Below are 23403 nucleotides of genomic sequence, written 5' to 3'. Positions count from 1 at the left end.
TTCTGCGACCTGTCTTCCCCTCGGTTCCCTGCAGTTGCTAAGTTAGTCACACGGTTGTTAAGTGAATCTGGGCTTCAGAAGGTCACAAAAGGGGACTCTAGGACACCGTGATGGTCATAAGTATGAGTTAGTTGCCAAGCCTCTGAATTTCGATCATATGACCATGGAGGATGCTGCAAAGTGTGAAAAACGGTCCGTCCTTTTTTTTCCACTGACGTTGTAACTTCGAACGGTCACTAAATGAATGGTTATAAGTGGGGAACTATATGTACTTACTCTGGCTCCCACAAACTGGAAAATGTCCTTTATTACCCCGCTGGGAAATTTTAACGATCTTCATGCAACAGATGTTTTTTCTGGGACAGTGCAACGAGGGAGACAAAACACACATGCATGTCTATTTATTTCACATGCGTGTACCGTGCGCGCATAAATATCCCCTATCCTCATTGAAACCATATGGGCCCCCTCTGGCTATCCAAGGCATAATTTAAAAGTCACGTTTGCTAATCTTCAGAAGTTGTAGTAGGGGCTCCATCACTGGGAGTTTTTTGTTTTTAAAGAAAAGACTGGACTGTCACTTATCTGAAACAGGATTGGGTCTCCTGCTTGAGTAGGGGGTTGGACTGGATGATCACGCAAGTCCCTTCCAACTCTATGATTCCATGATTCTAAGCAGTGGTGAAATCCAAATTTTTTTTTTTACTACTGGTTCTATAGGCGTGGCTTGGTGGGCGTGTCTGGGTAGGTGTGGCAGGAGAAGGATACTGCAAAATCCCCATTCCCACCCTACTCCAGGGGAAAATATATTGCAAAATCCCCATTTCCACCCCACTCCGGGGGAAAAGATATTGCAAAATCCCCATTCCCCACTCCAGGGGAAAAGATATTGCAAAATCCCCATTCCCACCCCCATTCCCCACTCCAGGGGAAAAGTTATTGCAAAATCCCCATTTCCACCCCACTCCAGGGGAAAAGATATTGCAAAATCCCCATTCCCACCCCACTCCAGGGGAAAAGATATTGCAAAATCCCCATTCTCACCCCACCCCAGGGGAAAAGATATTGCAAAATCCCCATTCCCACCCCACTCCAGGGGAAAAGATGTTGCAAAAATCCCCATTCCCACCCCACTCCAGGGGTAAAAGATATTGCAAAATCCCCATTCCTACCCCACTCCAGGAGAAAAGATATTGCAAAATCCCCATTCCCACCCCACCCCAGGGGGAAAAGATATTGCAAAATCCCCATTCCCACCCCACTCTGGGGCCAGCCAGAGGTGATATTTGCCGGTTCTCCGAACTGCTCAAAATTTCCACTACCGGTTCTCCAGAACCTGTTCAGAACCTGCTGGATTTCACCCCTGATTCTAAGAATCCTGTATGAGCTGGAGGTTGGACTATATGACCTCCAAGGTCTCTTCGAGCTCTATTCTGATTGAAACCCTGGGGAACAGCAGCTTCACGCCAAACAGATACAGATTCTCAGGACCAGGAGTTGGGGTGGGTATTTAGAAGATCCATTTCAAAGTACGCCATGCACCCATCCCATCCCTCATTCCTAACAAGCGAAGGATTTTTGCTCTGGCTGTGCAGAAAAAGCTGATATTTTTTGTGGGTCCAGAGGGGAGGAGGGTGCATTCTTTGGGGGTGACACACAACCCGCCAGATGTGCTCCGATGTTTTCTCCTCTCTGTGTGCATGCCACTGAAGAGTGTTCGTGGAACCTATTGGAGACTTTCAGCCAAATTTGCAACTCTGGAATGGCCGGGGATCAGCTGAGCTTTCCAAGGAGATTTCCCAGAATGCATAGCAAAGGACCTTGGACCAGGTGTGACCTCCGGAAGGCCCCGCGAGATCCTTTTGAAGGCCTGGCTAGGTGGCTCAGTGGCTAAGACACTGAGCTGGTCGATCAGAAAGGTGGGCAGTTCGGCGGTTCGAATCCCTAGTGTAGGTCTCCTGCGCGAGCAGGGGGTTGGACTTGATGACCTCCAAAGTCCCTTCCAACTCTTGTTACGGTTACTGCCTTCTGAGGTTGTCATCTCCTGGATAGTGTCCGTCACAGAGGAAGGACAGTCTGGATCGGAGTTTCTCAAGCTTGGCCACTTTTAAGATGGAGCGGACTTCAACTCCCAGAATTCTCCTTGCAGCAGGGTCAGTTCTGGGTGTTGAAGTCCACTCATGCTGATTGAGGAATTCTGGGAATTGAAGTCCATTGATATTAACTGGGGAATTCTGGGAGTTGAAGTCCACTCATGCTGACAGGAATTCTGGGAATTGAAGTCCATTGATATTAACTGGGGAATTCTGGGAGTTGAAGTCCACTCATGCTGACAGGAATTCTGGGAATTGAAGTCCATTCATGTTAACTGGGGAATTCTGGGAATTGGTCCATTGATATTAACTGGGGAATTCTGGGAATTGAAGTCCATTGATATTAACTGGGGAATTCTGGGAGTTGAAGTCCACTCATGCTGACAGGAATTCTGGGAATTGAAGTCCATTGATATTAACTGGGGAATTCTGGGAATTGAAGTCCATTCATGCTGACTGGGGGATTCTGGGAATTGAAGTCCATTCATGCTGACTGTGGGATTCTGGGAATTGAAGTCCACTCATGTTAACTGGGGAATTCTGGGAATTGGTCCATTCATGTTAACTGGGGAAGTCTGGGAATTGAAGTCCACTCATGCTGACTGGAGGATTCTGGGAATTGAAGTCCACTCATGTTAACTGGGGAATTCTGCGTGTTGAAGTCCAAACACACTGGCTGGGAATTCTGGGTACTGAAATCCACATATCTTATTTCACCTCCCTCTATATCATACTTCCTTTCTTTTCTTATTCTACTCTTTTTAATCAGCAAACCCATAAATCACCTATTCATTTCCCCCTCATTATCAGCCAAAGATCCATAAAAGGTTTCCAGTCCTTGACCAAAGGACTTATAATTAATCCTCAATTTACGACTACAATCGGGGCCAGAATTTCCACGGCTAAGCAAGGCGGCTCTTAAGCGAGTCGTGCCTGATTTCACGACCTTGTTTGCCACGGTTGTTAAGTGAATCCCTGCAGCTGTTAAACGAATCAAGCAGCCATTAAGCAAATCCGACTTCCCCCATTTGACTTTGCTCGTCAGAAGGTCGCGAAAAGGACTGAACGTGACACCTCCCCGCCCGGGATGCTGCAACCGTCGTAAATACGAGTCAGTTGCTAACCGTCTGAATTTCTGTTTATATGTGACCAGGGGGATAACGCCAAGAGCCATAATAGCATGCGAAACGGTGCTGTTGTAACTTCAAACCGTCACTAAGCGAATAGTTGTAAGTCGAGGACTGCCTCAAGCTGCAAGGATATTGCAACGGTCGTAAGTGCAAGAACGCTGAAACAAGCGTGAGGGCCCAGTTCTTAAGTCCCCCTTTTCCCCCCAGTGTGGTTGCAACTTCGAACCGTCTCTAAACAAATGGTTGTAAATCGAGGACCGCTGAATATATCCAGCAATTGCCCTCGGGACCTGCCCAGGAATCCTTCCCCGTTGCCTACCCACCTTGCAGGACCCCCAAAACCTGCACAGCGGCCCCTCCTTGCCGAGAACACCGGTGCATTCTCGACGTGCCTGCGTTGCTCTCTGGCTGTTCCCTGGCGTGTTCGGAGGAGAAAAACCGTTCCAGCAATCAGGAGAAGCATTTATTTGTTCTGGCGGCGAGACAGACCAGGTTATGAAGGCCTGGAGTGATTCGAATTCCGTCAACTTTCCGCGCGGGGTCAAGTTTCGGAGTTATGTCGCCGGGGGGGGGGGACGTCCGCCGTGCCACATTCCTCCTGCTTCAAGTCTGTGTCAGCATAATTTATTTTGGAGACGAAAGGAAGAATCGAGCTAAAATGCTCAGCGAAAGGCGGCTCAGCTCCCCGAGATGCCCATACAGGTAGTCCTCGATTTACGACCATTTGTTTAGCGACCATGCGGAGTGAAAAAATCGGGACTTACGACTTGTTCTCGCACTTACGACCACAGCAGCATCTTCACAGTCAGGTGCTCTGGCACCTCATGGATTTGCGACCGTTGTCGCTATCCCGAGATCACATGACTGCCATTGGCAAGCTGCCCAGCCGGTTCCCGATTGAGCAAAGTCAAAGGGGGGGGAGCCGGATTCGCTTAACGACCGTGTGATTCACTTAATAACTGCAGGGATTCACTTAGCCCTTGTGGCCAAAGGGAAAAAAAAAAGAGATGGTAAAAGTTGGATGAGGCTCACTTCACACCCGCCTTGCTTAGCAACGGGAATTCTGCTCCCAAGTGCGGTCATAAGTCGAGGAGTATCTGTATTTATTAAAAAGTGTTTGCAATTTAGTGTTTTCCGGTTTGCAATTTTGACTTTAAGCAGTAAGAAGATAGAAAACTGACGACAGGAAAAAAGACGTCCATGAAATTTGCTCCTTAAAGTTGTTTTATTTATTTTTGTTTCTTTTGAATTCATTTAGCTATTATTATTAATGACTATTATATTTAATTTTATTTTATTTTTTATTTTTTTACTTTAAATTTCTGTCACAGGATGACCGTTTTTTACATTTTACTTATTTTTATTTCAGGTTTTTTTTTTAACATTTTAAATTTGTAAATCAGAATAATGGTTCTTTTTACTTTATATTTCTTTCAGTTTTTTTTTTCTTTTTAATTTTAAATTTCTCTCGAATAATGGACAGGTGTTTTATCCCAAGAGTTGTTTTTTTTTTAACTCAGCAATTGTCAAAAATTCAACTAGGCTTTTTTGCTAGAAATGGCTGAAAATGGGGCATCCTCTACAACCCCAAACTGGATTTTTTTCCCCAAACACTTTCAAGCATTAAATTTCCCAGGCGTAAAAGTCTTGGATCATATCCACTTTTGTGGTGTCACAGCAACGAAAAGATTTATATATCGGCTGCCTGCTAGACTCTGCTGGGGAGAAATACTTTAATTATCCTTGTTCTCACGGCTCTACCTGATCAGAAACCGCGATAAATCGAGGGAGGAGATCTATCGAATAAGCAAAATGTACTTGATCCTCAATTTACGACCACAATAGGAGCAGAATTTCTGTTGCTAAGCGAGCTGACAGTTCACTGGGACTGATTGTACAATCGTTTTGTGAATGTTGTTAAGTGAAGCACGGCGGTTGTTAATGTTAGGGGATTCTGGGAGTTGAAGTCCACCCATCTTAAAGCATGCTGGCTGGGGGATTCTGGGAGTTGAAGTCCACCCCTCTTAAAGCATCCTGGCTGGAGGATTCTGGGAGTTGAAGTCTTTCCCTCTTAAAGCATGAAGGCTGGGGGATTCTGGGAGTTGAAGTCCACCCCTCTTAAAGCATGCCAGATGGGGGATTCTGGGAGTTGAAGTCCCCCCCTTTTAAAGCATGCTGAATGGGGGATTCTGGGAGTTGAAGTCCACCCCTCTTAAAGCATCCTGGCTGGGGGATTCTGGGAGTTGAAGTCCACCCATCTTAAAGCATGATGGCTGGGGGATTCTGGGAGTTGAAGTCCACCCCTCTTAAAGCATCCTGGCTGGGGAATTCTGGGAGTTGAAGTCTAACCCTCTTAAAGCATGATGGCTGGGGGATTCTGGGAGTTGAAGTCCACCCCTCTTAAAGCATGCTGGCTGGGGGATTCTGGGAGTTGAAGTCCACCCCTCTTAAAGCATCCTGGCTGGAGGATTCTGGGAGTTGAAGTCTTTCCCTCTTAAAGCATGAAGGCTGGGGGATTCTGGGAGTTGAAGTCCACCCCTCTTAAAGCATGCCAGATGGGGGATTCTGGGAGTTGAAGTCCCCCCCTTTTAAAGCATGCTGAATGGGGGATTCTGGGAGTTGAAGTCCACCCCTCTTAAAGCATCCTGGCTGGGGGATTCTGGGAGTTGAAGTCCACCCATCTTAAAGCATGATGGCTGGGGGATTCTGGGAGTTGAAGTCCACCCCTCTTAAAGCATCCTGGCTGGGGGATTCTGGGAGTTGAAGTCCACCCCTCTTAAAGCATCCTGGCTGGGGAATTCTGGGAGTTGAAGTCTAACCCTCTTAAAGCATGATGGCTGGGGGATTCTGGGAGTTGAAGTCCACCCATCTTAAAGCATGAAGGCTGGGGGATTCTGGGAGTTGTAGTCCTCCCCTCTTAAAGCATGCTGGCTGGGGGATTCTGGGAGTTGAAATCCACCCCTCTTAAAGCATGCTGGCTGGGGGATTCTGGGAGTTGAAGTCCACCCATCTTAAAGCATGCTGCCTGGGGGATTCTGGGAGTGGAAGCCCTCCCCTCTTAAAGTTGCCAAGGCTAAAAAAGATCGTGCTAAATGGGCTATTCAAAGCCAGTCAGGATTCTGTGCTGGGATTTATGGCACAGTGGAAACTCCAAAATGGCCCTGGGTCTTTGAGGAGGCAAGCTGTTTTAACAAATCAAATTAATAATCAATTAAAATAATAAAAGAAAACAATAAATGATAAGTGAAATGAAATAAATAATACAATGAAATAAAATAATAAAATAACGATGAGATGAAATAAACCGTAAAATAAAATAATGAAAGAAGATAATAAAACAACAATAAAATGAAATTAAGAAAATAAAATTAAAAAAAAAAAATCAGAAAACAAAAAGGAAATGAAATACATCATTAAAATAAAAAAAGTAAAATTAAGATAAATTAACACAAAGAAAGGAAAACAATAAAATAAATAAAAATTAAAAAAAAGCAGAATAAAATTAATAGCAACGGAATGCCACGGAGTGAAATAAAATGAAATAGAAGTGCAATGCAATGCATTAAAATGAAATAAAAATCCGACGCAAACTGGTCAGGATGACTAAATTATATTGGTGTAATTTCTTTTTAGACCCGATTTTGCTGATCTGCTAATTTTTTTTTTAATCTCTTCTTATCGCTTCTCGCTTTGCAAAATGCTGATTCAGCCTCCGGGTGAAAAGACTCCCTGCTCCTTGGCAACTTGAACCCTTGGTTACCTGCCTCTCTTCCTCCCTTACCTGGTGCCATCTGGACCTTGACCCTGCCACCGAGATACGGACAGGTGTTTTAAAAAATCCAGCCAGAGCAAGTCGCTCATTTTCCAATCGATCAAAGAACTTCCACTTTCCCCGTTTATCAAAGCTCTCTGAGAAAAGAAATCGCCCACACCCCAAAGACTCCATTTCCATAAGGCTGGGCTCGAGGTCCCAAAGGAGAAGGAAGGAGGAACTGCTGGGGCCCTAGAGGACATCTAGACCAGCCTGCTGCAGAGCCAAGTCCTGTTTCAGGTCGTTCTCGACTTCCAACCATTCGTTTAGTGACCATTTGAAGTTACAACGCCACTGAAAAAGCGATTTAGGGCTGTTTTTTCACACTTCTGACAGTTGCAGCATCACGACACGATCAAAATTCAGACGCTTGGTGACTGACTCGTATTTATGACGGTTGCAGTGTCCAGGGGTCACGAGAAGGAAAGTTCACGGGGAGGCCCAGATTCACTTAACATCTGTGGCAAGAAAGATCGTTAAAAGGAGGCAAAATTCACTTAGCAACTGTCTTGTTTAGCAACCAAAATTTTGGGGTCCATTCTGGTCGTATGTTGAGGACTATCTTTATTTATTTATTTATTTTTTGGGGAAACCAGTGGATCCCTTGAAGTTAGTAAAAGTGGTGGGGAGATTTTTAAAGTTTGTAAACTTTGAAATCTTTTTTTAATCTGCTGCAAAACAGGCCAGAATGAGAGATAATTATGGGTCACACTGGTTTGGGGACGTGGCTCCGAGTTTGCAAACTGGGATGTATCTATGGAACATCCATGAACATCCCGGAAAGTAGTTGATTTGTGGGTTTTGAACGAAAACTCCAACTTTTCAGACCAAAACAGGACCGGGAAGGAAGAGAAAGAACGAGAGAGAGAGAGAGAGAGAGAGAGAGAGAGAGAGAGAGAGAGAGAGAGAGAGAGAGAGAGAGAGAGAGGGAGGGAGAGAGAGAGAGAAAGGACAAGACAAAAGAGACACAAACAAAGTTAATTACGCAAAAGAGACCAAATTATGACTGGAAATGAGGCTGGGTGCATCGCTGGCAGTCACAGGATGGGAATAATTATGCTCATTCATGCGATCCATCCAGGGCATCGGATGCCGACAGAGGGGCCGGCCACGGATCGAGGCGTCTCTTTGGGTCTCAGGGGCAAAGGGGGAAAACTGGAGGGTCAGCATTTAGATGCAAAAGCTAAACATGGGCAAATGCGCACAATTACACGGTTAGTCCTCGACTTATGACCACAATGGAGCCCAATGGACATTAAACAAACTGTTGTAAATCAAGGAGTACATAGATATAGATCTAGTCCTCGACTTATAACCATTCGTTTAGTGGCTATTGCACTCAATTGCGGTCAAAGTTACTTGTGATCATAAGATCTATCGATCTATCATCGATCTATCATCTATCTATCTATCTATCTATCTCTCTATCTATCTCTCTCTCTCTCTCTCTCTCTCTCTCTCTATCTATCTATCTATCTATCTATCTATCTATCTATCATCTATATCTATCTATCTATCTAATCTATGTATCTATCTGTCTCCTTCTATCTATCTCTCTATTTTCTATCTTATCTATCTCCTTCCATCTATCTATCTTCTATGTGTCTACCTCTAATCTATCTGTCTCCTTCTATCTCTCTATCTTCTCTCTCTCTCTCTCTCTCTCTATCTATCTCCTTCTATCTATCTATCATCTATCTTCTATCTATCTGTTTATCTATCTTCTATCTCACTCTTCTATCATCTATCTATCTATCTATCTATCTATCTATCTATCTATCTATCTACCTACCTACCTACCTACCTACCTATCTACCTATCTCTCTCTATCTTCTATCTATCTATCTATCTATCTATCTATCTCCTTCTATCTATCTCTATCTTCTATCTATCCATCCATATATCCATCCATCCATCCATCTTTGTCTCCTCCCTCCCTCTCTCTCTCCATCCATCCATCCATCCATCCATCCATCCATCCATCCATCATCTATCTATCCATCCTCTGTCTCTTTCTTTCTATCCTCTATCATGTCTCTTTCTCCTTCCCTCCTTACTTGAAGACATCATCTTCAGATAATCCTTAACTTATGACCACAATTGAACCCAAAATTTATGTTGCTAAGGGAGACATTTATTAAGTGGATTTTGCCTCATATTGCGACCTTTCCTGCCACAGTCGTTAAGTGAATCCCTGCAGTTGTTAAATTAGTCACACAGTTGTTAAGTGAAACTGGCTTCCCGCTGGACTTTGCTTGTCAGAAGCTCAGAAAAGGGGATCATGTGACCCTGGGATGCTGCAACAGTCATAAGTACAAGTCAGTTTCCAAGCATTCGGAGAAGTGATGCTGGGGATGGTGCAATGTCACTAAGTCACTTTTTTTAGGAGCTTTGTAACTTTGAATGATCACTAAACGAAGTGTTGTAAGTCGAGGAATTTTTAAAAAACCATTTTTTAGAATCCGACCTCACAGTCCTGGGAAACCGGTTTTGGGGAGAATCTGGACCACTGGATACCTGGAGCGCATTATGCGGGCCTCAGCCACACATCTGTGTGAACTAACAACACCGGAGTTTGTGCCGGCTCATTTGTTTTGTCAACACAACCAGCCGGCATGTGATGTGATGTGATGTCAGGGTGGCAAGAAGGACAGGGGTGTCCGGTTGTGGCAGCAGTTTGAGCTGAAAACTCCCCCTCCAGATGTGTCCCTGGTGATCAGCCTCTCATTCCACAGAGGTCCGTCCTTCCTTCCTTCCTTCCTTCCTTCCTTCCTTCCTTCCTTCCTTTTCTTTCTTTCATTTTCTTTCTTTCCTTCCTCCCTTCTTTCCTCTCTCCCATCTACTCTCCTTCCTTCCTTCCTTTTCCTTCTTTTTCCTCCCTCCCTCCCTTCCTCCTCCCTCCCTCCCCCTCCCTCCCTCCCTCCCTCCTTCCTTCCTTTCTTTCTTTCTTTCTTTCTTTCCTTCCTTCCTTCCTTTCCCCTCCCTTCCTCCCTCCCTGCTCCTCCCTTCCTCCGTTCCTTCCTTCCTTCCTTCCTTTCTTCCTTCCTTCTCTTTCTTTCATTTTCTTTCTTTCCTCCCTCCCTTCTTTCCTCTCTCCCACCTACTCTCCTTCCTTCCTTCCTTTTCCTTCTTTTTCCTCCCTCCCTCCCTTCCTCCTCCCTCCCTCCCCCTCCCTCCCTCCTTCCTTTCTTTCTTTCTTTCTTTCTTTCTTTCCTTCCTTCCTTCCTTCCTTCCTTTCCCCTCCCTTCCTCCCTCCCTGCTCCTCCCTCCCTCCCTTCCTTCCTTCTTTCCTTCTCTTTCTTTCATTTTCTTTCTTTCCTCCCTTCTTTCCTCTCTCCCACCTACTCTCCTTCCTTCCTTCCTTCTCTTTCTTTCTTTTTCCTTCCTCCCTCCCTTCCTCCTCCCTCCCCCTCCCTCCCTCACTCCTTCCTTCCTTCCTTCCTTCCTTCCTTCCTTCCTTCCTTCCTTCCTTCCTTTCTTTCTTTCTTTCTTTCTTTCTTTCTTTCTTTCTTTCTTTCTTTCTCTTTCTTTCCTTCCTTCCTTCCTTCCTTTTTCTCTCCCTCCCTCCCTCCCTCTCTCCCTCTCTTTTTTTCTTTCTGTCTGTCCTCTTTATTATTTTTATAAATAACTCAAACCAGCAAACATACCTAATTCTCCTTCCCCCTGCTATTTTAGCTATAAAAACAACCCTGTGAGGTAGGCTAGGCTGAGACAGAATGAATCGGCCCAAACTCACCGCCCCCCCCTCCCCCCGGCTTTTGTGCTTAAAGCAGGTCTAGAACTCACCGTCTTCTGTTGACTAAAAGGGCCAGGGCTTCCCCTGCAACCCTGTGCCTGCTCTCCTGTCCCTTTGCAACACCCCTGCGAGGCAGGACGGCTTTATTATCTTTTTACCTCCCCAAATACCAGCCGTGAGTGATTTTTCAAGGGGGTTGATTTGAAGACAGCAAAAGCCGAGACAGGACCACACATCACAATGCAGAAACACACACACACAGATCACAGCCATTCAGCAGCCCCGCTGGTTAGCCGCAACGAGTGGATATTTACAGTAGGGAAAACTTTGTTAATCCCTAAACAAGGCAGAAAAAAAAATTCTTATGTTCTGTAAATATAAGGTGGCTGCAATTGTTGTGCACAAGAGCAGCAATATTTGAGGGTGTGCAATTGCACGGAACTGAGATTTGCACTCTTGTCCCTTGCACCGACGCTAAACCAGGATCCAACCATGGTTAGTTACCGAATCAAAATTTGGATGAACAGGACAATAAGAGAATAGAAGGCTGGTCAAAAGAGTCAAAATGATGGCTGCAATTGTGCCATCCAATCTTTGCAGTGGCCATTTTGACTTTTATGACCTGATCCTGCCTCCCGGCTGCCCACAAGTCAGTTCGTGGCTCTGCGATAAAGACACCCATTTATTTTGCAAATTTTCTGCAGATCAGAGATCAGGGATCCAACGATTCGAGCTGCTAAATTTCTATCTAAGGGAGATTTCCCTTAGGAAAGTATAAAGCTTCCTAATCTTGGAAAGAAGACATTATGGATTTTATTTTTCCTCTTTTTTAAAATTCCACTGTATTCTTATTCTGCTCAATTCGTATTTTACTAATATCATTTATTTATTTTATCTTGTGCTTTTAAATTGGCTGTACACTGCCCTGAGTCCTTCGGGAGAAGGACGGTATAGAAATAAAATAATAATAATAATAATAATAATAATAATAATAATAATAATAATAATAATAATAATTTTAAATTATTTTTATATTTTATTCATTATCTGCCTGCCTGCCTGCCTGCCTATCTATCGATCGATCGATCTATGTATCATCTATCTATCTATCATCTATCTATCTATCTATCTATCTATCTATCTATCTATCTATCTATCATTATCTATCTATCTATCTATCTATCTATCTATCTATCTATCTATCTATGTATCATCTATGTATCATCTATCTATCTATCATCTATCTATCTATCTATCATTATCTATCTATCATTATCTATCTATCTATCTATCATCTATCTATCTATCTATCTATCTATCTATCTATCTATCTATCTATTGTATCGATCATCTGTCTGTCTGCCTTTCTAGCTATCTATTTATCATCCGTCTATCTGTCTGTCTATTGATCTGTTTTTTAAATGTTTTCTACTGTATTTTATGCAATTCTTTCCTTTCCAGCTTTTAAAAAGTGTTATACGTTTAGGTTGTATAAGGTCTTCGTTGTAAAGGGCTTTTTTCCCTCAACTTTGACTCTCGTTTTTCTTTTCTTAGAAAAGATTTTTTGATTTGACGAGATCAGGCATTTGTGAAGCTTCTCTCTCTCTACATTCTGAGATGAAGCGGGATGTGATGGAGAAAACCAGCAATCAGGATATATATAGTGTATTTTATTCAATTTCTTCCCCCTTCCCTGTTCTTCTGGGTTTTACGTGATTGTGAGACAGCCTTGATTATATATGAACATTTTTTCTGAGTTCAAGTGGATCTTTTATCTCCAGCGTTACAGATCACATGCAGATACAGGCAGTCCGTGACTTACGACCGCCCAAAATTTCCATTGCTAAGGAAGATAGTCGTTAAGTGTGCTTTGTCCCATTTTACGACCTCTCTCACCACAATGGTTAAGCGAATCACTGCAGTTGTTAAGTGAGTCACATGGTCATTAACTGAATCTGCCTCCCCCCACCCATTTGCTCACAAAAGGGGATCACGGGACCCGCCCCCAGGACACTGCAACCGTCATAAATATGAGACAGTTGCCAAGCGTCTGAATTTGGATCACATGACCTTGGGGATGCTGCAACGGTCATAAGTGTGAAAAACGGTCATAAGTCCCTTTTTTCAGGGCCTTGTAACTTCGAATGGTCACTAAACGAACGGTTGTAAGTTGAGGACTACCTGAAGGGTTTCAAGAAGCTTCTTCATTCATTTTTCTGTGAGATGGGTGACTATACAGGCAGTCCTTGACTTACGACCGTTTGCTTAATGATGGTTTAAAAGTTACAACGGCCTTGGAAAATTTAACTAATGACCCATGATGATGTCACACAATCATTGAGCCACAATTTGTACATTTGGCAACTGACTCACATCTACAATATGATTGTAGCATCTCTTAGTCGGAATATGAGCTTCAGACAAGCAAAAAATCAATTTGGGGAGTCAGATTCGCTTAATGACCATGTGATTCGCTTAACAGCCATGTGATTTGCTTAACCACAATGCAATTCATTTAACAACCACATAATCCACTTAAATGTCACTGGGATTCACATAACAGCTGTTTTTTTTTTTAAAAAAAAATCAGGTCATGTCACATGATGTCTTGTTTTATGACCTCACCTGGTTACGAACCCTAACCCAATGATGGTTGTAAGTCGAGGACTACCTGTGTAAATCTGCTAAATAAGGAAATCCCTCTCTTTCATTTCCGCAACAGCCTCCGAAAACATTTTTGAGCATCTTTTGTCTGACAATGTGCATTTCCCAGCGTGGCAGCTATCCAGCAAGGGACGATGGTACAGAAATTTCCAGAAGGGTCACAAACGCCGCAATGCAAAAGCCACATTTGGTGCACGCTGCAAAATTTTACGCACAGATACAGAGTTAAGCACCTTCGACTTTGCTCTACACTTCTGGCCATTTTTTTTTCCCTCCGCCAAAATCACGGAAAACAGGCGGAGGTTTTCCAGAGACAATCGTAATAAATACAGCTGCTAGAACTGACTTTTAGCCAGGATTTTTTTTAAAAAAAACAAAAACCCGAAAACAGCAAAGTCTCATCAACAACTCTGATACAAACAGACGATCCTGAATTTTCAGCAGAAAGTTCCTCTGGTTATTTAATTATTTGCTAGACTAGCAGATGCAACATTGGTTCGGATGCTCGGAGGCTGCGTTCACACAACACCCTTAAACCCAGGTTAAGCAGAATCCCCAGGGCAAGAAAGAACGATTTCTAGTTGTTCCCGTTCTTAAAGACGATCCTCCATGTTTTTTTTTTCTTTGCAAAAATATAAAGAATCAGAAAAGCTACAGGCAGCCTTTGACTTACAAGAGTTCATTGAGTGAATTCAAAATTACAATGGCACTGAAAAAAATTGACTTATTTTCACACTTATGACTGTTTCAGCATCCCCATGGTCACCAGATCAAAATCCCGATGTTTGGCAACTCTCTTATAATTTTGAGGGCAATTGTGATACCCTTTTATGACCTTCTGATGAGCAGAATCAACGGGGAAGCCAGATCCACTTAGATCCACTGGGTCACTCATTTAACAAATGCAACAAGGAAGGTCATAAAATGGAGCAAACAAATATTTCACTTAGGGGCAGAAATTTCGGGCTCAACTGTGGTCGTAAGTTGAGGACCACCTGTAATAAAAATAAAGTAAAATAATAACATGGAATAATAAAGTTGAATAGAATAAAATAAAACTAGAACAGAACAGACCAAAATACAGAATAAACAAAATGCAGGAAGAATAGAATAGAACGGAATAGAAAGGAATAGAATGGAATGGAATGGAATGGAATGGAACAGAACAGAAAAAACAGGAATGGAATGGAATGGAATGGAATGGAATGGAATGGAAGGGAAGGGAAGAGAAGAGAAGAGAAGAGAAGAGAAGAGAAGAGAAGAGAAGAGAAGAGAAGAGAAGAGAAGAGAAAGAGGAATGGAATGGAATGGAATGGAATGGAATGGAATGGAATGGAAGGGAAGGGAAGGGAAGGGAAGGGAAGGGAAGAGAAGAGAAGAGAAGAGAAGAGAAGAGAAGAGAAGAGAAAGAGAAAGAGAAAGAGAAAGAGGAATGGAATGGAATGGAATGGAATGGAATGGAATGGAATGGAAGAATAGAATGGAAGAATAAAATAGAAGAATAGGAATAGGAATAGGAATAGGAATAGGAATAGGAATAGGAATAGAATAGAATAGAATAGAATAGAATAGAATAGAATAGAATAGAATAGAATAGAATAGAATAGAATAGAACAGAACAGAACAGAACAGAATAAATGTGAGGAAGGGGTGCTAACAGGAGATCCTTCCCAGAAACCCTAAACTGGCAAATTCAATTTTGGATATTAAGGCTAAAAAATAAAAATAAAAAAGTACAGACAAACCACAGAAAAGATTAAATGGTTCCTTCTTGAACCCACTTTGCAGAGAGAGAGGCGATAAAAAAAAAAAAAGAAGAAGAAGAGTCAGATTTTGTTCTATGGATTTCTTTGGAGACAGACGCATTGAACTTTGCAAAAGTCTCTCTTGAACAAGAGGGGAAAAGATTTTAAAAGCCGGTCAGTGGCAAAGAAAAGAAACGGATGGATTTTCGTGCTCCAAAGTTGATCTGTTCAGTCTTCGATCTCTATTTATTGACTTACCCGGAGCGCAGGGAGGAGAAAATCAATGATTATCACTGATAAGTAATTCATTTGTTCCTGATTTTCCCCCAAGAAAGGTCAAATCTCCCTTGGATATTTTTCTTTTGAAGCACTTATCATCAAAGGAAGGAAAATAGCCATTCATCCCCAATGGAAAAGTGGCTTTTAATCCCTGAAGCCTTTTAGATGAGTCCTTGATTTACAACCATTAGTGACCATTCGGAAATTACAAGGGCACTGAAAAAAAGAGACTTAAGATGGTTATTCACACTTATGACCACTGTGATTCATTCTCCTTGCCATGTACGTGTATACAACCGAACTAGTCTGTGTTGTTTATCTGTGTCGTATAATATAGGCATAATATTGATTGATAGATTGATTTTGTCATGCTTATGAAAGTTGTATGCAATGAAATTTCATTTTAATGTATGCTGATTAGAGTATATTTATTCTATTCTATTCTATTCTATTCTATTCTATTCTATTCTATTCTATTCTATTCTATTCTATTCTATTCCATTCCATTCCATTCCATTCCATTCCATTCCATTCCTATTCCATTCCATTCCATTCCCGTTCCTATTCTATTCTATTCTATTCTATTCTATTCTATTCTATTCTATTCTATTCTATTCTATTCTATTCTATTCTAATTTCTATTTCTATTTCTATTCATTTTCTACTCTACTCTACTCTACTTTATTCTACTCTATCCCATCCCATCCCATCCCATCCCATTCCATTCCATTCACCTTTTTTTCAATGCTGCTGTAACTTCAAATGGCCACTAAATGGACTGTTGTAAGTCAAGGACTACCTGTGTGTTGTTTTTTTTACAAGATTAGACCTGTCACATTTTTAGATTTGGCTTTCAAAGAGCTTTCTCAGGCAAAGCACCGGAGTTGGGAGTTAATGAAAGAGAGGGATTTCGGTTAAAAAAATAAAATAAATTTTGGGTTGGTTGACCTAACCTTGGATGGTTCCTGACCATTGACGAGGAAGAATGTGTCAGGTTTCCTCACTCTTGGGCTTCCAAAGCTGGAAGTAAGGGTGATGAAGATCTATTTCCTCTTCCTTGCCTACGTACGCTTTGCACAGCCTTTGCACATCTCCGAGAAACAGTTGCTAAGTTCCTGCTCTGAAACCTGCTCAGATGTTCACTTCAGCTCAATGAGAAAGACGCTTCTGTAGCAGGGCTGGCATTTGGCAGCCTCAAAGAGCTTTAGACTAGAGACAGAAGAACGGGAGGAAGAATCAACATGCTGTATAAAATGCATGAGAAGATGATAGATAGAGATAGATAATTAGATAGATACCGGTAGATACCAATAGATAGATAGATAGATAGATAGATAGATAGATAGATAGATAGATAGATAGATAAAGATGGATGGATGGATGATGATAGATAGATAGATAAATAGAGATGATAGATACATAGATTAGATAGATAGATAGATAGATATAGATGATAGATAGATAGATAGATAGATAGATAGATAGATAGATAGATACATACATACATACATACATACATACATACATACAAATAGACAGATAGATGAGAGAGAGAGAGAGGAAAAAAACCAGACAGATAGACAGATGAGAGATGATACATACATGAGAGAAAGAGAGTTGAGATAGATAGATGATAGATAGATAGATATAGATAGATGGACAATAGAGAGAGAGAGACATACACAGAAAGAGATACAGATAGATAGATGGTTACTTAAGTAGATGAATAGATTAGAGATGATAGATAGATAGATAAATGATAGATAGATGATAGATAAATAGATAGATATGGATGGATAAGATACATAAGAGATGATAGATGATAGATAGATGATAGGTAGATAATAGATAATAGATAGATATGGATGGATAAGATAGATAAGAGATGATAGATAGATAGATAGATAGATAGATAGATAGATAGATAGATAGATAGGTAAGTAGGTAGGTAGGTAGGTAGGTAGGAAGATAGATAGAGATAGAGATGCTACAGTTCAAAGTCTGAACTGGTGGTGCTTGAGAAACAGGGTCTATAACTACCAAATTGGCAAAAAGATGCTTTTGAAACATCAATTGATGTTTTTGTTTTATTTTATTATTTTATTTATCACATTGGAAAAACACTTTTCTTCCTTACAGACCAATTCTGGGCGATGTGCAAACAAAATTTCAGGTGGGAAAAAGTCCCTCCTGTCCTATCCAAGAGGCAAGTTATTTTTCTCATTTCTCTTAGAAATGTTTTCAAAGTCTCTTAAAGAACACCAAGGAAAGGATAAAATAAAATAAAGCTTTATCCGGGCCATTCCCTGAAGTCAATCGAAATAGAAATGAAAAACAAGAAGGAAAGTTTTCCTCACATCTCCACCGAGGTCAAGAAAATAACTCTCGCAAAATAAGCGAGTATTTTATTGTAAAATAAAGCTCTGTCAATACCATTCCATTAACTCAATCGAAATATAAATTAAAAAAAAACAAGACAAAGACTCTGCAAGGAAGATTTTGCCCAGCGAGATCAAGAAAATACCTGTCTATAAAATAAGTGGCTGTTCTATTATAAAATACAAGTAGCTTTCGACTTACAACAGTTCGTTTAGTGACCTTTTGAAGTTACAACAGCTCTGAAAAAAGTGACTTATGACCATTTTTCATACTTACGACCGTTGCAGCATCCCTGTGATGCAAAATTCACAGGGATGCTGTTAACTGACTCGTATTTATGACGGTCGCAGTGTCACCTGATCCCCTTTTGCAATCTCTCAATGAACAAAGTCAATAGGGAAGACAGATTCATTTAATGACAGTGTTACTAACTTAATGACTGCAGGGATTTGTGGCAAGAAATATCATAAAATGGGGAGAAACTCACAACAACTTTCTCACTTAGCAACATAAATTTCGGGCTCCATTGTGGTCATAAGTTGAGGAGTACCTTTAAAGGTACTCATTATCAATGCCATTCCATTAACTCAACTTGAAGACAAATTTAAAATGTTCTTCAAGATAGTTTGAATACCTGCCAGCTGTGGCCAGAAGAAAAACACCAAAAACTTTTATTCGTATCTCCACGGAGACTGGTAAAGGAACCAGGATCAACTCATTGATCTTAGACTTAAAAGTCCTAAATTGAGATGTCAACTCAACTAGTGCTTTTGGGTGGATGTTTGATCTTTGTCCTTATTTTTGGGTCCCACAAATGTTGGCCAAACTGACAGGATCTATTTGGTCTCCTCCGACAATCAATCAATCAGAATAGAGATGGAAGAGACCTTGGAGAGCTGTCCAGTCTCTTCTTAAAAAGCCTCCAGTGATGGAGCACCCACGATTTCTGAAGGCCAACTCTTCCACTGGTTAATTGTCCTCACTGTTAGGAAGTTTCTCCTTAATTCCAGGTTGCTTCTCTCCTTGGTGAGTTTCCATCCGTTGCTTCTTCTCCTGCCTTTTGGTGCTTTGGAAAATAAGCTGACCCCCCTCTTCTTTGTGGCAGCCCCTCAGATACTGGAATAGTGCTACCATGTCATCTGAAGTCCTCTTCCTCAAGACCTCTTAATGTTTCATTTCTGTTCTGGATCCCATCAGATTGAAAAGACCAAGAGGTTGTACGCTTGTTCAAAGCACACATAGAGTCCTGATATTATCACCCGTACAATTGTCCACCTGAGAGACTAAGGAGGACACCTCCAAAGAATTGAACTGTCTCCAGAAGTTGCAGTTGCTCCATAATTGATGTAGGGTCTCCTGCTTGAACATGGGGTTGGACTAGAAGACCTCTAATGTCCCTTCCAAGTATATTCTGCTGTTATTCTGTCCTCAAGAGCGGGCAGAACAGCGTTGAAAGCCATGTTCCTCAACCGTGACATCTTGAAGAATTCTGGGATTTGAAGTCCACACATCTTCTAATTGTCAAAGTTGAGGACCATCATCGGAAAGAAACAGAGGTACAATTCTTTCTAACGTACCCAACCAACTTTATCCCTTAGTAGAAACATGGAGTATCATCATAGCCTCTAATTCCAGTGACACAAAGCCATGTCTTGATTTGAATATTTTGACCTAGAAATGTTGGGGGTCTCCAGAAGACCACCAGGCTGAAAAAGACTCAGTAAAGCCAGCCAAAGTGAGGCAGAAGAGCATTTTCACATGCGTTATGCATTTTTGCTAAACAAGTTGACACAAGTATAGGGTTCGTGAATATAGTGAATTCAAGACGACACTTTTCTGAGAATTGTGAGGTACACTTGAGTGGTTTGGTCAACGTGGATGTCTAACCACATAGACTTCATCCTTGGAGAAGCTCCCTGTTCTGCAGCTAGCTCCGTATTTAGCCAATCTTGCAATTCTTTTCCAAGACAACGAATAGTTTCTGACTTGTTTCAATAAACGATTACTACACGATCTGAAGAACTCAGTTTTCTGCAAACCAGGTTCTCTGAGTTGTGCAGAACATCTGGCTTCCTTTAACCACCTGATGCTAAATTCCTTTAATCAGGTTAATCCTGGTTTAAGATTAACAGAAGCCACATCACATTTTATTCTAGCTCTTACGGCGTTCCCTAAAATGTGTACGTGTTTAATGTTGCGTCTTTCACATAAGACATGCATGGTTTTGCAGAGTTGTTGGGAAAATAAACTTATTGGAGGGGACGTTATGGATGCAAAAATGCAGAAATTTGGGGCTTTTCAATATTGTGTCCTTTTATGCCCAATCCGTAAATAGGACTTTTAAGAGGCCGCTCGCTTGCAATTTGGTATCTTACCAATTTATCTTTCGAAATGAATTTATGAAGGGCAATGGTTTTAGTTGACTTTCAGAATATATTCTCATTTATTTCTGATTTTAGAACAGTAACGAGTTTATCAGAGGACAATCAGTGCTAAATGAGAGGGGCTAAGTCCAAATCCTATTGTGACTTTGAAAACTCAATAAAAGCTTTTTTTAAAAAAATTCTTTTATGACTCTTCTCCAGCAATGAAGTGGGGTTGTAAAAGTGCACGCATACACACGCATACCATGCATACGTGTGCACGGATACACACACACACACACAGACACAAACACACATAACTGGTTTGTGGCAATAGTCTTAAAGTATGACAAAGTCAGCTGAAAAAGTAACACACAATCTTTTGAAATATGCTGGACACTTCAAACACCAGGATGGAAAAATACAGTATATTTGCAGAAATTAAAGGTGGATTGATTGGCGATTGCAACCTGTTGTTGAAGTCTGAAGGAAGGAAGGAAGGAAGGAAGGAAGGAAGGAAGGAAGGAAGGAAGGAAAGAAGGAAAGAAAGAAAGAAAGAGGGAGGGAAGGAGGAAGGAATAGAGGTAGATAGGTAGGAAGGAAGGAAGGAAGGAAGGAAGGAAGGATAGGTGGAAAACTAGAAAAAAATAAACTTGTGATTTCTTAGCAAAAGTGCAACAGTGAGGAACATTTGCTAACACCAACCAGCTCCAACAAGAATGTATTTGACAGCAATTTTAAAAATCTGTGTATATTCTTGATACAGCCACATTTTTTTTTTACTCCAGGATCAATTTTGCACCAAGCACTTTTTGCCTATCCCTGGATTAGACTATTATAATCCCTCCAATAAATTGAAGATATAACTATAGTGAACCGATTGAATTCACCCACACTCGAGCTCCCTAACCAAGTTTAAACCCATCTCGCAAGTCACAGGACGGCTCCCGGGCTGATTCCACGCGTGGGCTATACTCAGCCCTTGAGATACAGATTAAAGACCCTTGCTCACAATACTTAAACCAAAAAGAAAATAAAATCAAAGACAAGGCAAGAAAAGAGGGATGGAGCTGCCTGACTTACCAGCGCAAAGACGGACGTTAAAGCGGAGCAGCACAGGAGGAATCTCAGACCGTGATAGATCAAGTGGGATCCCATAGCCGAGGGGGGTTCTGGAAATATCCAAGCGGAGGGAGGGAGTCGATCCTGTAATCCAGTGGATCTTTCTTGCACTTCTTCGCTGTCAAAGTTGGATTAGCCCAACTACAAAGTCTCCGGGCACGTTCACACGACCTAAAGTCCAGAGAGTTTAAAAAACTGCAGCGGTGAGGTGGGGAGGAGCTGAATTAGACAGGAAAGGAAGATATTCCCGGGTGGGGGGCGATCCCCGAAGATCGCAAGGAGCATCAGATCCTGCTGGTGACTTCTCTCCGAGCCGCGCATCTGCCCCGCAGCCGAGAAATGAAACCCATGTGTCAAATCCCCGAATGGGTTTCCTTGCCCCCCCACTTCTGTTCTCTTCCCTCTCTCTTTCTTTTTTTAATGAGGCAAGGGGGGAGTTCAGATAATTTATTTGTCAAGCCCCGGGGAAGGTGGGGAAAAGCGAAAGGGGAGGGGCCGGCAAGAGAAGGTGGGGAGAAATCGCTGGAAAACCACCCAATTTATTTTTAGCTGCAGAAAGTTAGTCGTTGGGCGATTCAATTAAGAAAGGGGGAAGGACGGAGGGAGGGAGGGAGGGAGAGAGAATCCTTCTTGGACGATTTGCGCCAAACAAGAAAGGAGGGAAGGAGGGGGAGGGGAGGAAGGGGGAAGGATGGAAAGAAAAGAAGGAAGCAAGGAGGAAAAAGGAGGAAGAAAGAAAAAAGGAAGGAAGAGAGGAAGGGAGGAAGGAAAGGAGAAAGATAGGAAGGAAGAAAAAGAAGGAAGGAAGGAGAGGGAGAGAAAAAGAGGGGGAAAGGAAGAAGGGAGAGAGGGAGGGAGGAAGAGGGAGGGAGCGAGAGGAAGAGAAGGAAGGAAAGAAGGAGGGAGGGAGACAGGAAAGGAAGAAAGAAAAGGAAGGGAGAGAAAGACAAGGAAAGAAAGAAAAAAGGAAGGAAGGAAGGAAGGAAGGAAGGAAGGAAGGAAGGAAGGAAGGAAAGCAAGAAAGTGGCTGAGTTTTTCCAAGAACTCTCAACGTCTACAAGTTGGATATCTCATGTCCCCTGAGCTGGAAGTAGCTTTCCGAAAGGCCGAGAGAGGTTCACCGCAAGTCCCCGGCGACCCACAACCCCAACACACTCACACGTACCCTCTTCACACCCTCGGCTTTGCGAAAGGCGAGCAGTCCGGCGGGGCCAGCGGAGCGCCCTGGGACAGCGCGTGGCGCCCAATAGCTCCCAATCCCAAATTCCTTCCTTCCTTCCTTCCTTCCTTCCTTCCTTCCTTCCTTCCTTCCTTCCTTCCTTCCTTCCTTCCTTCCTTCCCTTCCCTTCCCTTCCCTTCCCTTCCTTCTTCCCTTTCTTCTTTTCTTCTTCCTTTCTTCCTTTTCTTCTGTCCTCCTTCCTTTCCTTCTTTCCTTCTTTCCTTTCCTTCTTTCTTTCCCTCCGGCCGCTTCCGAGCTCGGCTCAGAGGAAGGAGAAGCGGAGAGCTGGCAGCTTCGCAAGCCCAAAGGCTCCGGGGAAGAGGAGAAGGAGGCGGCGGCGGCGGCGGGGAGGAAAACAACGCCGAAGTCGACCTCTCCGCTCCGCCAAGCCCGCCCGCCACTCGCTCGGCTGTCTCGCCAGCATCGCCTGCCGGGCCGAAGGCCGGGGAGAACCGGGGAAAAGTGGCCGGGGGCAGCCGGGGCTCCCCGGCCTCCCTGCTGCTCTTCCAGCCGCTGCGGAAGTCTCCCAGGTCGGCCCAGAAAAGCAGATTTATATCCTTTCCCCCCCTTCTTCTTCTTCTTAAAGGGAGGAAGGGAAAAAGAGGTCAGGCGCCCTCCGTCCGGAACTGCCGTTCCCCCGGTCGCATCTCTGGAGCCTCCCGCTGGCCTCCGCCGCTTGGCCGGAGCTCAATCGCCGCCTTTCAGCCTCGCGTTGTCCGCGCGGAAACCCGCCAGGAGAGCCGGCTCCCCGGCGCGCCACGGCGGAAAACGACCCGCTCCGTAGACTTCGCGTGAAATTGACCAATTCTGCAAATTCACTGGATCTGCAACGAAACACTTTAACATCGACCAGCTCTCTAGA

The 23403-nt window shown here is 42.8% G+C and overlaps 1 protein-coding gene across 3 annotated transcripts in view; it reads right to left on the bottom strand.

Annotated features, from left to right (window-relative positions):
- Positions 1-21858, bottom strand: part of PTH1R (parathyroid hormone 1 receptor) — a 91990-nt gene extending 70132 nt beyond the window's left edge. Inside the window, exon 1 of one of the 3 annotated variants that reach the window (XM_087893157.1) lies at positions 21284-21858. In XM_087893157.1, coding sequence (XP_087749283.1) covers positions 21284-21358 — 75 coding nt within the window. In that variant the 5' untranslated portion in view covers positions 21359-21858. The remainder of the gene's footprint in view (positions 1-21283) is intronic. The other 2 variants (XM_087893158.1, XM_087893159.1) reach the window with 2 other exon arrangements.
- Between the last annotated feature and the right edge of the window lie 1545 nt (positions 21859-23403).

This window comes from Pantherophis guttatus, chromosome 4 (assembly GCF_059756535.1).
Source record: "Pantherophis guttatus breed Tessera chromosome 4, ASM5975653v1, whole genome shotgun sequence".
NCBI classification, from domain to species: Eukaryota; Metazoa; Chordata; class Lepidosauria; order Squamata; family Colubridae; genus Pantherophis; species Pantherophis guttatus.
This window is presented reverse-complemented; position numbering and strand designations above follow the sequence as displayed.